The sequence below is a fragment of the Rhinolophus sinicus genome, linkage group LG14 (genome assembly GCF_036562045.2).
Source record: "Rhinolophus sinicus isolate RSC01 linkage group LG14, ASM3656204v1, whole genome shotgun sequence".
Classification (NCBI taxonomy): Eukaryota; Metazoa; Chordata; class Mammalia; order Chiroptera; family Rhinolophidae; genus Rhinolophus; species Rhinolophus sinicus.
Window position 1 is genome coordinate 12624415 of NC_133763.1, and position 18386 is coordinate 12642800.

At 34.2% G+C, this 18386-nt stretch overlaps 1 protein-coding gene across 1 annotated transcript in view; it reads left to right on the plus strand.

Moving 5' to 3' along the window:
• Nucleotides 1-18386, plus strand: part of CPA6 (carboxypeptidase A6) — a 224912-nt gene that overhangs the window by 164792 nt on the left and 41734 nt on the right. The window contains exon 7 of the mRNA XM_019725306.2: nt 18120-18230. Coding sequence (XP_019580865.2) covers nt 18120-18230 — 111 coding nt within the window. The remainder of the gene's footprint in view (nt 1-18119; nt 18231-18386) is intronic.

An 18386-nucleotide genomic window follows, 5' to 3' on the forward strand; every position in this document is an offset into this window, starting at 1 on the left:
TTGCATAGAGGTTACATGCACACATGTAATAGACAACCCTGGGTTGGAATGCCAGCTCTGCCATCTACTAGCTCTGTGATCTTGGTGGGCAAGTCATTTAACCTCTCTCAACCTCAGTAATAATAATATGTGACACACTGGGTTATTGGGAGGATTAAATGATATAATGCATATAAAAAGACTTAAAGAGAATGCTTTGCATATAATAAGCACTTAATCAAATCAGGCTTATTAGTAGTAGTATCTGCAACTTGGTATTTTTAAATAAGGTAAAGAGAATCATTAGAAAGAAAATCAGCAAGGATATGAAAGAAATCAACAGCACCAATAATCAACAGGATCTAAACATGTATAGAGCACTCCACCAACAGAACAACAGAACACACATTCTTTTCCAGTGCCTATGGAACATGTATCAACATATATACCATATCCTGGGCCAAAACTCAGTCTTTTAACAAATTTAAAATAATTAAAATCATATAGACTGTGTTCTCTGATCACAATGAAATCAAACTAGATATTGATAGCAGAAAGATAACAGGAAAACCTCCAAACCCTTGGAAATTAACATGCTTCTAAATTATCCGTGGGTCAAAGATAAAATCTCAAGGAAATTTTTTTAAATACATTGAACTGAACGAAAATGAAAATACAACAACAGCTAAAGCAATGCTGAGAGGGAAGTGTATGGCATTAAATGCATACGAGTACCTTAGAAAAGAGGAGAAGTCTCAAAATAATAATCTAAGATCTCACCTCAAGAATCCAGAAAAGTAGAAAATAAAACCAAAGCAAGCAGAATATTGATAAGAGGATAAATCAATGAACTTGAAAACAGAAAATTATTAGAGAAACTCAGTGAAACGAAGAGTTGGTTCTTGAAAATATCAACAAAATTAATAAAGCTCCAGCAAGAGAGACAAAGAAAAAAGACAAAAGCTACAAATTACCAATATTAGAAATGAAACAGGGCTATCACTACAGACCTTGCTGATATCCAAAGGATAATAAGACACTACTACAAATAACTCTACACATATAAATTTGACAACTTAGACAAAATGGATCAATATATTAAAATGCACAAACTACCACAACCTATTCATTATTAAACAAATAAATTGAATACCCCTACTACTGTTAAGGACATTGAATTCATGATTTTAAAATTCCTGGGAAAGAGAGATCTAGACCCAGATGGTTTCACTGAAGAATTCTACCAACTGCTTAAAGAAATATTAACACCAATTCTACATAACTTGTTTCACAAAATAGAACACTTCCAATTCATTTTACAAAGCTAGTATTACCTTGATACCAAAATCAAACAAAGACAATAGGAAAAAAGAAAACTAGAAACTAATATCTTCCATGAAAACTGACTCAGAAATCCTTAACAAAATATTAGCAAACAGGATTTAGCAATCTATAAAAATATTTACACACCATGATCAAGTGAAGTTTATTTCAGGGATGTAAGCCCGGTTCGATATTTGAAAGTTAGTCAATGTAATCTACCATATTAACAGGCTAAAGAAGAAAAAAAATAATCTTATCCACTGATACAGGAAAAGCCTTTGATAAACTTCAACACACATTAGTGATAAAAACTCAGAAAAATCGTAATAGAGGGGAACTTCTTCAACTTTGTAAGGAACATCTGCAAAAAGCCTCCAGCAAACATGATACTATCATGGTAGATGACTAAATACTTCCCGTTAAATCAAGAACAAGGTAAGGATGTCCACACTTAATTAATATACCGTGTTTCCCCCAAAATAAGACCTAACCGGAAAATAAGCCCTAGCATGATTTTTCAGGATGACATCCCCTGAACATAAGCCCTAACGCATCTTTTGGAGCAAAACTTAATGTGAAACCCGGTCTTATTTTCGGGGAAACACAGTCGTGCCGAAAGTTCTGGTCAGTACAAGACAAGAAAAGGAAACAAAAGGCAAACAGATTGGAAAGGAGTGAATAAAATTATCCCATTTTTAGATGACATAATTATCTACATCAAAAATCCCAAGGAACCTACAGAAAACTTCATAGAATTAATGAGTTCAGCAAGATCACAGGATACAAGATAAACATACAAAAATCAATTGTATTTCTATAAACTAGCAACGGACACATGGATGCTGAAATGAAAAATATACCATTCATAAGTACTCAAAAAATGAAATACTTAGGAGTAAATCTAACAAAACGTGTACAGGACTTATATGCTAAAACTACAAAACACTGGTGAAAGAAATTAAGCAAAATCTAAATAAATGGAGAGACATACCGTATCCATGGATTGGAGGACTCAATATAGTAAAGATGTCAATTGCCCCCAAATTAATATACAGGTATAGCATAATTCCTATAAAAATTCCAGCAAGACTTTTTGTAGATGTAAATAAGATTATTCTAAAACTTATATGGAAAGGCAAAGGCACTAGAAGAGCTAAAACTCTTTGAAAAAGTATCATTCTACCCAATTTCAAAACATATTAATCAAAAGTGTGTGGTATTCATGAAGGAATAGACAGAGATAAATGGAACAGAAAAGAAGAGTCAGAAATAGACCTACATCAATACGTCCAACTGATTTTCCACAAAGGTGCAGAAGCAATTCAATGAAGGAAAGACAGCCTTTTCAACAAATGGTACTGGAACAAGTGGACTAACACAGGCAAGAAAATGAACCTCGACCTAAGTCTCATACCTTATACAAAAATTAACTCAAAAATTAAGTCATACCTCACAGACTTAAATGTAAAATTATAAAACTTTCAGAGAAAAAAAATTTCAGGATCTAAAGCTAGGCAGAGTCCTTAGACTGGACACCAAAAGCACGTTCCATAAAAGGAAAAGTTGATACATTGGACATTATCAAACAATCAAAATAAAAAATTTTGTGTGTGAAAGACCCTGTTAAGAAGATTAAAAAGACAAGCTACAAACTGGGAAGGTATATACAAACCACATATCTGATAAAGGATTCATATTTGGAGTACGTAAACTCAAAGCCTGACAATAAAAAAGCAAGTTATCCAATTGAAAAATGGGCAAAAGACAAAGAGATATTTCACCAATAGTATACAAATGGAAAAAAAAAAAAAGTACATAAAAGGATCCCATTAAGGCAATTCAAACTGAAATCGCAATGAGCTATCACTAAACACTTAATCAAAATGGCTAAAATTAATCATATATATGACTTTATGTGTGTGAGTGTGTGTGTATATATACTCGTATATATATATACATACATACATACATACATATATATATATATATATATATATATATATATATATATATATATATATATAGTGAGAGAGACAGAGACAGAGACAGAGACAGAGACAGAGACACCACCACCAAATCCTGGAGAGAATGTGAAAAAACTGGATCACTCATACATCGCTGGTGGGAATGTAAAATGATAGAGCTACTCTTGAAAACAGGGAACAGTTTCTTTTAAAACTAGACACGCAACTACCATAACACCCAGTAATTGTACTCTGGGCATTGATCCCAAAGAAATTAAAACTTATGTTCTCTCAATACTTGCATAGGAATGTTTATCGCAGCTTTGTTTCTAATAGCCAAGAACTTGAAACAATCCAGATATCCTTCCATGGGCGAAGGTTTAAACAAACGAGTACACGCATACCATGGAAAACTACTCAGCAACAAAAAGAAACAAACTGTGGGAACACACAACAACCTGAATGGATCTCCAGGGAACTATGCTAGAAACACCAATCCCAAACAGATACATACTATATGATTTCATGTATATAATGTTCTTAAAGTGATAAAATTATAGAAATGCAGAAAAGACCAGTGATCGCTGGGGGTTAAGGAGAGGTAAAGTTGGGTGTGGCCATGACAGGGCATCATGAGGGGTCTTGGTGGTGATGGAAAGGTTCTGTGTCTTGACTGTATCAATGCCAGTGTCCTGATTGTGATATTATACTATAGTTTTTCAAAATGTTACCACTGGGGGAAAATGGGTAAAGGCTACCTTGGGGTTCCTCTGTGTTAATTCTTATAATTACATGTGAATCTACATTTATCTCAAAACAAAACCATGCATTACAAAAATAATAGCCAGGTCTCTATTCTCCTGGGTTTCATTCTCTTTGGAACCAGGTGCTGTCTCTTACCTAGAGAATCAGGCAATTTCATCCCTGTTCTCTTTTCCTAGTTGTATAATCCTCATCAACTGACCCTGACTCTATACCATGGAAACCAGAAGTATCAAGACAGCTCTAGCTCCATATGTCCCTATGTTCTTCGGTCAGCTTGACTACCCCATGTCTCACCCTGAGAGCCACTTGCACTTCTGTTCCCCACCCCTATTTAGCGGATGGCTCAATGCATGTCATGGACACACAAAGCTCAGAAAACAGTGACACAGAAGCAAACTTCCTGGTTTAAATGACTGGTGCAATGGGCTTGATTATTTTGTTGTTTTGAAAATTGTTCAAATGTATTCATTATCTCCACATATAACTGCTGGTTGGCAGACATTTTTAAAATGCAAAATACATGATAAGAGTCTGGGTTTTTATCTTTTAAACGGAAAATCATTTAATTATGTTGCAAAATATAGACCCATCGCTTTTGATTTCAATACTTGCCACCTCTCTTTTTTCTGGTATTTATATCATAAATTTTTATAACTTGGAACAAATGGAGGTATGCTTGGATTGCAAAATCTTTCTGTTATTAAATGCTTGTTTATACCAGGTTAGCAGAACCATTACTAACTTTATAGTTATAGTACTGTGGGGATTTTTTGCAGGGGGAAGCGTGAGGGAGGAGCAGACATGGCAGACTTACTATTGAAATGTGTACTACAGATGTCCTTGCACCGTGAAACTAAAAAGCAGCTTTAAAAAACACTACCTTTTGGTGATAAAGTTTTCTTTAATTTGTCATGAGCCCAGAGGGATGATAGAGACACTAAATTCATCAAAGAAAGAAAACAGAATAGATACATAAGAAGAAGGAAACAAAGATAAATATACAGAGCTTGGAGGTTATCTTTCTGCAAAAGTGAACATATTATTTACAGGACAGTAAGATACTTAAAGCTGAGGGCAGATAGAGGGCAGGAAACAAAGAAAGCAGACAGCAAGCAAGGGCATAGGAAAAGGGACAGTCACGAAGCTTTAAAGTAATGGACTTAAATTAAATTACAAAGTAGAGGAAACTACCAAGTGAAAAACAGCCTTAAAACAGTTTAGCAGTTCCTCAAAAAGTTAGAGTTACCAAAAACTCCACTCCCGTGTATATAACCAAGAAAAATGAAAACATATATCCACACAGAAGCCAGTACATGAATGTTTATAGCAGCGTTATCCATAACAGCCAAAAGCTGGAAGCAACTCAAATGTCCGTCAACTAATGAATAAACAAAATGTGGTCTAGCCATACAGTGGGATATTATTCGGTCATAAAAGGAATGGAGTACAATACAAGCTACAACATGGATAACCCTTAAAAACATGCCAAGGAAATAATCCAGACACAAAAGACCACACATTGTATGATTCCATTTGAAATGTCCAGAATAGGCAAATTCTTTGAAACAGGAAGTAGAGCAGTGGTTGGCAGAGATTGGGAGGAGAGAGGAATTGGGAGTGACTATTAACAATGTTTCTTTTTGGGGTGATGGAAGAGCTCTGGAATTAAATAGTGATGATAATTGATCGTTATGAATATACTAAAAACCACTGAACTATCCACTCTAAAATGGTGAATTTTATGTTATATGAAGTACATCTCAATAAAAGAAGGAATGAGGTGCTGTACATACTATACCATTGATGAACCTTGAAAACATTGTTAAGTGAAAAAAGCCAGTCACAAAAGACGACAAATTACGATTCCATTTATACACAATATCCAAAATAGGCGAATTTAGAGACAGAAAGTAGATTAGTGGTTGCCTATGGATGAGGTAGCTGAGAGGGTTGGGGAATTGATACATAAAAGATGTGAGATTTCTTTTAGGCTTATGAAAATATTTTTAAATTACATAGGGATGATAGTTGCACAACCTTCAATATACTAGAAAGAACACTGAATTTTATAATTTATAAGGATGAATTATAAGAAGTATAAATTATTTCCCAATAAAGGGGTTATTTTTAAATTACAGTTAAATAGGGTTTCCCCAGAAGATATTTATATTAATCAGTCTAACAATTTCTTGTTGATCACTACATTTTCAGAACTCTGCTAGCACTATGGGGTCAGCAAGAGTATAAGTCAGGGTCCCCACATTCTATTTGAGGAGAAATATTTACGTGCAGGAAACAATAGTAAGCAACACAAAACAGGGTATCTTTGGGGATTAAACTGTACTGACTATAATAGCTGAAGGAATTCAGGAATCAAGAGAAACCCACAAAGCTTTAGAAGACAAGGTTTGGGAAAGATTTGTAGACGAGGTAAGTCTTGTTAGGCCTTGACTGAGGAGTAGGAATTCGATCAGAGAAATAAAAGTTATCCCAAAAAAGAGAAAAGACTGACGTTGAGAACATGGTGTATATGTGGCTGCAGATGAGTGAAATAAAACCTATGTGAGTAGATTCTAATGCAATATGAGACTGACAGAAAAATTACAGCTAGCCTTGGAAACCAAAAGGAGTTTATAAAGTAAAATGAAAAAACACTGATAAGTAGTACAAAGCATGTATCATTGCCAGCAAGTTTAAAGATGAAAGACAAAGACATATGGATGAACCCAACACAACACTACAGGTTAAATGATTAATTTATTCAACAAGTAATCACTAAGTGCCCACCAGGCATTGTTAACCCAGTGTGGAAATTGGGGAGGAAGAGGCGGGACCATCAAAAGCTCTGCTCTCCTGCAACTTTAGTCTCACGGGCCAAAAGAATGAAATACTCTCTGATGAGAGATTAAAGAGATGCAGTAAGCAACCAAAATGAATGAGTAACTGACTCACAGGCTTAATGTGGGCAGCAGACATCCAGGAATAAATTCCATTGATTTTGCCCACCATAACAAAACTGTTTCTAAGTACTTCTCCTGTATTACTTAATCTGATAAGAAGAGACAAGAAAGGATGAAAGGGTATAATAGTCCACCATTGAAGTTCTGGCCCCGGTTCAGGCGTGGTAATATTTACATAGAGTGTAGTCAAGTAATTTTCAACTTGACAGCAGCTCATTTTTATATCTTTTGCTTTTTTAATTGTGGGAAGGCCACTTATTTCTTTGTTGCCAATAGCATTTGCTTCATTTCTCAGATTATCACCAGTTGAATGAGGTAATTTGGGCTTTGTTCACTTTTGAGTGTATGAAATTGTCAATATTCCTGGATTAAGTTTCCCAAACCATGGCCGGTACCAGTTGGCCCAGAGTTATGGAAGAAACTTAATTTTTGCCTCAAACAGTTCTACATTGCTGGGGCAAATCTGACCACAGTCTTTATTCATAGAATATTTAGAAAGTAACTCAGAGAAATATCTATTTGATTTCCAAGTGGGGAAGACATTTCCAAGCATAAAAGCAAAAGAGAAGGCATAGAAAAAATTATTGATAGCCCTGACTTTATAAAATATTTTAGAGGGATAGTTAGTTATATAAGAAACTGTCCATGGCATGCTGCTATATCCAAAAAATAAATAAAAACCAGCATGCACTTTATCATTTCAGTGTTGTAAAATCTACATCTGAGATACATATACATGAGAGATACTCGTACACAAAATGCTAAAAGAATTGTGGGATTTTTCTCTTCTTTATGTTTTTTACAAATTTTCCATTTTTTTTTATATTAAACAGAACCAAAAATGATTATTTAAAAGAAATTTAAAACTGAACGCGTTTCATTTTCCAACTACACTCCCTTATGCAAGAGCCATATTTTAGAATCAGTGGTTGTATGCTATTTAACTCAGTAGCAGACCACAGAGAAAGCAAGGGTTTGTGAGAAGATGACCCACAGGCAAATTGGGATGGTAATAGTCTGAAATGGAAAGCTCTTCCCGACTTCAAAGTGTAATATACAGGCGGGTCTAATTTGATCCTGTTACAGGAAGGCAGCGGCATACAAAAAAAGAGAAAAGAAAGACTTCCTTAGTCTTTCATTTCCCAGGTGAACCACGGTATTCTTTTGCTGCTACAAAATGCGAAACCTCACGCTTCCTGGCCCAGCCAGAGGATACAGGAAAACCACCTCCATTACACATCCCCACCCATCTACACTGATGGCTAATCCTGGTGCCAAAATCTGTAAGTGGTTCAGATGTACTATGTAGATAATTCAAATGGCTATTTGAATAAATAGGAGTAAGAGGCTTTCAGGGAAGAGAGTTATTTTGAAGAATCTGTTGACCAGTGTAAGCTGGATAAGCAGTAATATTGGGAGGCGGTGGTGGGTTGTGTGTATAGGACTTAAAGCTGTCATTATGGAAAAGTCCTCCAACTGGGGGGCTTTCCAGAATGGGAAGGCTCTTTCTTCCAGAATCCCAGAGCTTTCCAAGGAATACTCCTTTTGGATAATCATTTGTTTCAGTCTCATATGTCTTACTGGTTATTAAAGGTAAAAATATAATATAAACCCTCAAACTGTAGGTGTGCAACTCAAAGTGTGGCTAAGAAACGTATCACTAAATATAAAATGAACCATTTAAAGAAGAGAACTTAAATTATATGTATAAAATATGCCAAGAGCCAGGGAATGAATAAGATATTGAGAGAGTCATTAAGCCTAGATCAAATATCTAATGAGTTGAGTAAGCAATTAAATCTTTGTTCTTAACCGCATAATGAAAAAACTGTTCATCATATAAAAATGACCTGCATTGTTTTAAATTGTCTGACTTTGTTCACCACCATTCCAAGTAATTATAGTATTTTAATTTGTTTTCTACCATCCTTTTTCTTTTAGCCGCCCAAATTCTCCTTTCCTTCTCCCCTCCCCAATCTTTTCATTAATATTCTCTGCACCCTCCAACCTCTTTCTCCCCTTTTGTTCAATTTATAATGTTTTGTACATAGCAAGGTCTATATTAATGTTTGTTAAATTGAATTGAATTGAAATTAATTTTCATCCATTGTACTTCACTATCCAATATTTGCGGCATTGTTTATACAGGCATTGTTTACACAGGCAATTGTCACTTTTCCTGCACAGTAGCTCAGTATTATAAAGATGGCCATGTAAGCTGAAGCCATAAAAATCTAAATAACCAAGGGGGAAAATTACATCTGTTCCACGACCTTTACATATTTTTGTCAAAAGATTAATAACTCTCTTCATCTGTTGTAAATATCCAGGGAAATAACAAAAAGTAGTAAAACTGGTATTTATTACACTGTAATTCAAAACGTTAGAAATATTAATAATTAAAATGTCATTTTTTTGTAAAAAGCCTTATCATGGGTAGTTTGGGTAGTGTTTCCCTTCTCATTATATAACTTACAACGTGCACTGAGCCTGTTTTTTATGCCTTGGCAAATTGTCACATTCCTTCCTTAGTTGGATCTAATATTTTCTCCGTTGCACTTTCAATGTTGTAAAATATCTATTAGTTCATTTAATGTGAAATGTTGACAGCATCGTTTCTTCTGGAACATCACAACCACTTTTCTCATTTATGACAGTAAGTTCATCTTCACTGAGCTCCTCTGGCTGCATATCTACAGTTGAATGGTGGCAATGTCAAAATTCCTGTGGTCAGCTATTTCCTCTATAACTTCATTTACATTTGATTCCAATGTCACCTCTAGATTATCACTTTTCATTTCTTTGCTGCAATTTCATCTTTGTTGGCCAATTCGCTCTCACCATCATCCATTTTTTGTAAAATGCCACATAGATTTATCACTGGGAGAAGAGGGGCCAACACGGCTACACACTTTGCAGTCTGTATACAAACAGATGCTCAGTCACCAGTCACCCACAGACAGACTTTAAAAGAAGTAGCATAATTGGTCCCGGATCTTGGTGCACATCTCTTATTTACATAGTGATTTGTAGACTAAAGAAGTAGCCATAGTAACTGAAATTTAAACTGTACTCGTTGGAAGATGACGTTATTTAACTAAGCCATGGTAACTGAAATTTGTGTATATCAGAGGCATGTAAAGTGAGGACACTCGTGCTTTATTTATGGTAGGTAAAATATTCTTCCATAGATTTTAATGCCACAGAGTTGGTCCTGGCCTGCACACTGTTCGTCCTGAGTAACAGTGAGACAACCATTGTTATTAGGCTATCTCATTATAAAAGTTCTAGAAATTATTACTTAGGAAAGAGTGGACATGCTTCTAATATCATATTCTCCATGGGGACACAAAACCTCTCAAATATTTCTCTACGTCTCTTATTAGAAAATATAGAGCAATAGACAACAATTTTCAATCATCATCTGCTCTGTTAGATTAGTCATCTCTGGGAGTTTCTAAGTATAAACTAAGTATAAAAATGCCTAGAATTCACAAGATTAGCTATGATTTTCCAGTTCTCCATCCTTTGCTCATAGAGCCTTTGTTCACTTTGCTTTCAAACTATTATTTGGTTACCATTTTGTATTTAATGAGCTTCTCATAATGTGACATCAAATAGCTTTATAGATTAAGCTCTCCTTTTTACAAGTCCTTGGAGATAGTTCGACATATGTATACCAATGTGATATACCACATAACAAAATAAAAGATAAAAATCATGTGATCATATCATGTGATCAATAGATGCAGAAAAGACATTTGACAAGACATAACGTCCATTTTTTATTAAACCCTCAATCAAATGGGTTTAGAAGGAAAGTACTTCAACATAATAAAGGTCATATAAGACAAACCCTCAGTTAATATACTCAGTGGTGAAAAACTGAAAGCTTTTCCTCTAAGATCAGGAACAAAACAAGGATGCCCACTCTTGCCCCTGTTATTCCACATAGTACTGGAAGTCCTAGCCAGAGCAATCAGACAAGGGAAAGAAATAAAAAGTATTCAAATTGGGAGTGAAGAAGTAAAATTCTCACTATTTGCAGATGACATGATTCTAGATATAGAAAACTCTAAAGATTCCACCAGCATCCTGTTAGAAACAATAAACAAATACAGTAAAGTTGCAGGATACAAAATCAATATACAAAAATCTGTTGAACTCCTATATACTAACAACAAAATATCAGAAAAAAGCACAATCTCATTTGCAATTGCAACAAAAAGGATAAACTACATAGGAATACACTTAACAAAGTAAGTGAAGGACCTATACACTAAAAACTAGAAGACATGTTGAAAGAAATTGAAGAAGACACAAAGATATGAAATTATATTTCTTGCTCATGGATTGGAAGAATTAACATAGTAAAAATGGCCAATTTCCTAAAGCAGTATACAGATTTAATGCCATTCCCATCAAAATCCCAATGACATTTTTCAAAGAAACAGAACAAAACATCCTCAAATTTTAATGGAACCACTAAAGACCCCAAATAGCCAAAGAAATCCTGAGAAAAAAAGAACAAAACCAAAGGTATCACACTCCTTGATTTCAAATTGTACTACAAAACTACAATAATCAAAACAGTATGGTATTGGCAGAAAAACAGATCAATGGAACAGAATTGAGAGCCCAGAAATAAATCCACATATATATGGGTGACTAATTTTCGACAAAGGAGCCAAACACATACAATGGAAAAAAGAAACCCTCCTCGTTAAATGGTGCTGAGAAAATTGGAAAGCCACTTTCAAAAGAATGAAACTGGACTGGTATCTGACGCCATACACAAAAATTAACTCAAAATGGATTAGACTTGAATATAAGACCTGAAACAATAAAATACATAGAAGAAAACATAGGTACTAAACTTACAGAACTTGGTCTCATAGGGGGTTTTGTGAACTTGACCCCAAAGGGAAGGCAAGTAAAAGCAAAAATAAATGAATGGGACTACATCAAACTAAAAAGCTTCTGCACAGTGAAGGAAACAATCAACAAAACAAAAGGGGACCAACCAAAAGGGAGAAACTATATTTGCAAATGATATTCCAATAAAGGACTAATATCCAAAACATCAAACTTATATAATGTTATTAACTAATGTTACCCCCATAAATTTTATTTAAAAAACTTCCCTGGAAACTCTCTCCTGTTCTAATTAATTCTCCTAGTATTAAATTTTAAATACCTCTCTTGTGTCTAGATGCACCCACTTTGGTGCTACAACTTTTTTCCATCCTGAATAATTTTACTCACCTCCACCTCAGGTGAGGATATTCTTCAATCTGACTGGTGACTGTGCCCTTCCTTTGGCCTCAGCTATAATATGCCTACTTCTCCTAGTGTGCTTTTCATTGAATGCGTGGTTGTTAATATTAGGTCCTTTCTAGTGATTCTAGAGAACAACAAAATAATGGAAAATTTTAAAGCTACCTTTTTAAAAACCAGTAACACCAATCTTCAAACAAATATCCCAAAATTACAGGTTGTCATGGGGCTCTAAGAAAGCAATATCCAAACAAATAAATCCAAAAAATAGGAAAAAGGAGGAAAACTCTTAGGCCTAACTTTGTCACCGCACACAAAAACTTTAGTATTGCAGAATTTTTCTACAAAGTTAACCAAACCTTATTTGGTGAATTCTAGTATATAAAATGTATTTATGGGGAAGCCAAAATAGTCTGGGTAGGTGGTGAATACCAAATAGATTCATTCTTTGTCTTTCTGAACTTCAGAAATTTCCTAACCTAATGCCAAACATATCATGTTCCCAGCAGAAGGTAATACTCAAAACTTTCTCTATCTTTTATTTTAAAATCAAAATCCATTCCAGTGACATATTTTTAAAATAAATTGAAGGTGCATGTAATACCTAGAGTCTGCCACACTGAGGCGTGTGGTACATTGCTTTGTGACTGGCCTTCAGATTACGACCATTTCTGTCTTCCTCATAAGTAACAATAGTAATCAAGAAATCAAACGTGTAAAGCCCAGATGGAACTTAATTAGTAGGCATCTCCTTTTCTGTGTATGGGTGGTGTGAGTTGATTGCTAAAAAGAGTCCTACACATTAGAAAGAAAGTACACGCCTACATTCTTTATGGTTGTAATAGAATAATAGGAAATAGTCTCATGGTCATCTTTTCTTTTTTTTTTTTAAACTCCACCTAAACCATAAAAGAGAAATGATCTATGAGTGTGTCCTATTACTTAAAGCATTAAAAGAAGGAGGTGTCTCCGTCATCCAGTTCAGTACTGAACAGCCATAATAGGGTGAATATTGTCTCTTTGTCTGACCAGATGGAGAATGGATACAATTCTTGGAGAGTTATAAAAATCAAAATATAGCATATGCAGTACAATGACATCCTATTTGTCAGAGGAAAAACACGTTCTGGCAAGTCTTGGAAATTAAATCCACTCCAGAATAGAATACTAGAAAACAGCTTCCTTGTTAAATATATTATGTAGAAATGAAGAACTTTAAAATGAGACTGTGTTAATGGCCTCAAAATATATAAAACAAAATTTGACAGAATTATAAGAAAAAATAGCAAATATAATAGTGTGATTTTTTTAACACATCTCTCAGTAACTAAGACACTAGACGGGCAAAATTTTTAGTAAGAATATAGATGATATAAACAATGTGATTATAAACTTGATCTAATAAACATATATATAATCCATACCCATTAATTAGAGAATGTATATTCTTTTCAAGCACAATAGAAACATTTGTAAAACTTGACTATATGTTAGGTCACAGAGCAAGGTTTAAGAAGCACCAAAAATCTGTATCACATACACCATATTTTCTGACTATAATGTAGTTGCTAGAAATGATTTATAAAAGTATGACTTAAAAAAGAAAACTTACATATTTTAAAATATAAAAGTATTTATAAATAACATATGGTTTAAAGAAATCAAGGGAAATTTTTAACAGTTACAACTGAATGGAAACAAAACTATTATATATCTGAAAATCTAGAATGTAGCTAATGTAGTGCTGAAGGGAATATATTTCTTTCTTTTCTAATAAGTATATTAGAAAATAATTAGGTCTCAAAAGTAATGAGCTAAGCTTCCAAGTCAAGAAATTAGAAAAGAAAGTCAATAAAAGAAACAATAAAGAGCACAAATTAATGAAAAAGAAATATGTGTCTTCTCTATTGTATCTTTGTTTTATATTTAATTAATTTCTGCTCTAGGCCTAGATGGTTTACTCCCCAAATAATATAATAGATTAACATAACCTTTGCACCAAAACCAGACAAGGAGAAAATAAGAAAGGAAATCTTAGACCTATTTCCTTCAGAATACAGATGTGAATATTAGCAACATGAATCCAACCAATATGAGTATATAGCATAACCAAATGGGCTTATCCCAGGAATACAAGTGTGATTCAACAATAGAAACTTACGGAAATTGACCGTAACAACAATTATATGATTATGTTAATAGATGAAGAAAGATGTGCTAAAAATTCAACATCCATTAATGACAAAAAAATAAACAACAACCTAGGATAGGACAGAACATCATTAATGAGCTCAAACTTGATTTCAAAATGAATGTGAAGAGAGAAGGGTCAAAAATAGCCAAGATGATTCTGAAGTGGAAAAACGTGGGGAAGCACATCCTAACAGACTCAACAGATTCTATATAAACCATGGTGTGGTTTTGGTCAACGGATGTAAACCAAAGTAAGTACATCAGGGCAATTCCACCCACAAGTGAAAACTTGACATTTGACAGAACTGATAACTCACTGAGGAAGAGACAACCCATTCAAATGAACACAGTGGCACAACTGGTCCTCCATAATGGACAAGTAATTTAATAAATTCCAACCTTTCATCGTGTAAAAAATAGTTTCTAGGAGGGTTAAGACCTACATTTGAAAAACAAACTGTAAAACAACTTTTTGAAGAAACTACAAGATAATATATTTATGATCTTGAGGCAGAGATGGGTTCTTAAATAAAACATACATTTAATGGGGATAAAATTAAAAATATATGTGCAAGGTCATGATGAAAATAGGAAAGAATAAGCTGCAAGAAAGGAAGGTGTTCATGATATAACCAAAAGGTTAATATCTAGAATATAAGAAGAGTTTAATAGAAAAATGGGTAAAAATATGAGTGAGAAATTTGTAGAATTGCCTGTTATTATGTAAAAGCTCTTCAATATAATTTGTAATCAGGGAAACCTGAAGTAAACCAACAAAACAACTTCATACCCATTAAATTATTTTTAATTGAAAGTTCAATAATACCAAGGGATGGTAAGATTGTAGCACAATAGGAACTCTCATTTCCTATTGCAGATGAGAGTATTTACTGATTTGGAGAGAAAGTGGCAACATTTACTAAAGTAGAAGGCATGTAAATCCACGACCCAGCAAATCCATTCCTAGATATTTATCATAAAGAAACTCTCACACATCTCTAAGAGGCATATGCAAAACTGTTTATTGCCATATCGTAACAATGAAATATCAGAAGCAACCTAACTGTCCATCAACAAAATAAGAGATCAATATATTATGCATTTAGCTATAATGGAAGACCATACAGTAGTTAAAATGGATAAATCATCAACTTATTAAGTGTCAAAAGTATAATATTTGGGAGAACAGCAGACTGAAGACTGATGTATCTTGATTTCATTTGCAAGAAATTTCAAAGCATACACATATATATGGTTCATGAATCCATATATATATGTAACAAAACAAAATCATGCATGGGAATCGTGCACGTTAAAAATGTCAAATTTAAGACAGTGCTCGCCTTGGTGGAGGAGAGGAAAAGGGAATCAGGGAGTGATGAGAAGGAAGCTTTAGTTATATCTAGAATGTCTCAATTTTTTTTAAAGATTTCATAAATATGGCAACATGTGTTTGGTGGGCACATAGATGTAATATTCTTCCCTGTGTTTGGTTTCTATTTACTTAAAAAGTTAGCAATCTTCTTTTAAATACAGAAGTATGGAGGTCACTTGCCCTGGAGGAGGAGAAGGCAGGATACGAGAACGTTCTCATTCCGGTCTCTAGCATAGTCTGGCACTTAGGTCCTAACATGATCCATAATCCATGCTTGGAAAAGGTGCGAATTCCCAGTTTGGACTGAGACAATTAGCTAAGGTCCCTAGTGCTAGGAGGAGAAATTACCATGATGTTTTCCTACCCCCTTTTTCCCTGCCTTGTTGACCCCAGCTCCATTCCATCTCTTCTCTCTTCCTCTCTACAGTGGCATGGAAAGCCACAGCTGCCTAACTTTAAGGGAGGGATGTAACTAACCATATAGCTCTGTCACTGCCATTCCTAGTAGGAGACTTCCTCCACGCATTGGGGAACCCCCATTTATTAAAGGAAAACAAAATTCCAGGATATGTACGATTCCAGGAATATTCCCATACCAGGGATATTCCTCTAGTTTGAGACATTAGAGAATTAATGGATATTCAAGCATATATGAAAGTTCTACTGAAGCTATTTGGCCAACAAATTATTATTGAGCCTTAAATAAAGGAGAAGAAGAGAAAATTATATTATCATTTATCAACTTGTGTTAATCCTATAGTTAAATATTTAATAAAATTGTATTTAACTCATGTTCTTAAACATAGCCCTATATTCTCATTGTTATTTCTAGTATAGTGATAGTTTCTAATAATAAGTTGTATTATTGGATCGCTCTCTATGAACAGAATTCTCACCATGTAAAGACAGAATGCTGTTTATGATGGGTTCCAGAAATTCTACTCCACTAGATAGATGTGAAATAAGATTGGAATTTTAAGTGCTAAATTTTCCCAGGCAGTATACACATAATTTAAGATTTTATTTTGAACTGCATTTTTAATATGGGAAAAACTCAATCCAAATGGGTATAAAAATTAAAGGTAATTTTCCTTTCTGTACATTCATTGTCCCCCAGTTTTCTTCCCCAGAGGCAGCCATTGTTACAAATTTCCTATGTGTTTCTCTAAGATACTTTACACATAGACAAATGTGCATCAGAAGAACTTTTTAAAAAAGGAATGGTATTTTGAAATGTCTTAAGTTGACTTAGCACATTAAGTACTTTTCTATTTGAGGCCAAATCTATACATATTGCAGAATCTTCCAATTTGGGCTCAGACACAATATAAGTAAAACCCAATCACAACAGGAAGATGAGAGATGTTATATTGTTATTAACCTTTTTTTATAGAAAAGTTAGGAGAGAACAGAGTGTCCATGAAGTTCTAAGATCTGAATCTGGTACCAATTAGACAAACAATTAAGTAACATATATAACTAGCCTGTGTTATGATGTATCATGTAAGGATATAAACATACAGGGGGTGACAAAAAATGGTATACACATTTTAAGAAAGGAAAAAAACTGTATTAAAATTACACAGATGGTAACCACTTTGAGCACCTCTTGTAATTGCACAAGTCAAACGTGATTCGTGTTCATCTTTTGTTATTAGTATGTATTGAGTATTACAATTTTAATACACTTTTTTCCTTTTTTAAAATGTGTATACATTTTTTTTAGGAATTAGGTAATTATTTTAGGTAATTATTTTGTCCACAATTGAATGGAATTTTTAAAAGAACTGATTATACAAAAGTCATATAATTTGTGGCTTTCTTAATCAGCCTAAAATGTAGCCAAGATCTGAAATACTTCCAAAGGCTGCCCAATTAATCTGTTTTGCCATCTTTGCTAAAACGTTATCAGTGATAATGTGAGACAAAAATCTCAATAAGAAATATGTGCTGTCAAAGAGTATAGCTCCTATTAGCTTACTTTTTTTTTTAATTTATTTTTTATATTTATTGGGGTGACAATTGCTAGTAAAATTACATAGGTTTCAGGTGTACAATTCTGTATTACATCATCTATATATCACATTGTGTGTTCACCACCCAGAGTCAGTTCTCCTTCCATCACCATATATTTGATCCCCCTTACCCTCATCTCCCACCCCCCACTCCCCTTACCCAATATATTTGGTATTTCCCATGGAGAGAATGGATTTTTTCATATATTTTTGTTTACATCTGTATTTAAGATCAATTTATAAGAAAAATGTCACATTTGTCTTTTAGGCTCTTCTAACATATAGAAGTGACCCTACCATGAGAAAAATGATGAACCATCTGTATTTCTATATCATGCCTGTGCTTAACGTTGATGGATACCATTTTAGCTGGACCAACGTAAGTCACTTTGCTTATCCAATGGAGAAGAGAGGGTGAATAAATCCTAGAAAACAGTCCTAGAACAGGAAGGAAGCTTGTGGGCAGTCAGACTAGTGATTCCGGAGCTACAAGAGGCCTCTACTCCCCTCCCCCATCATAGCAGCAACCTCTTAA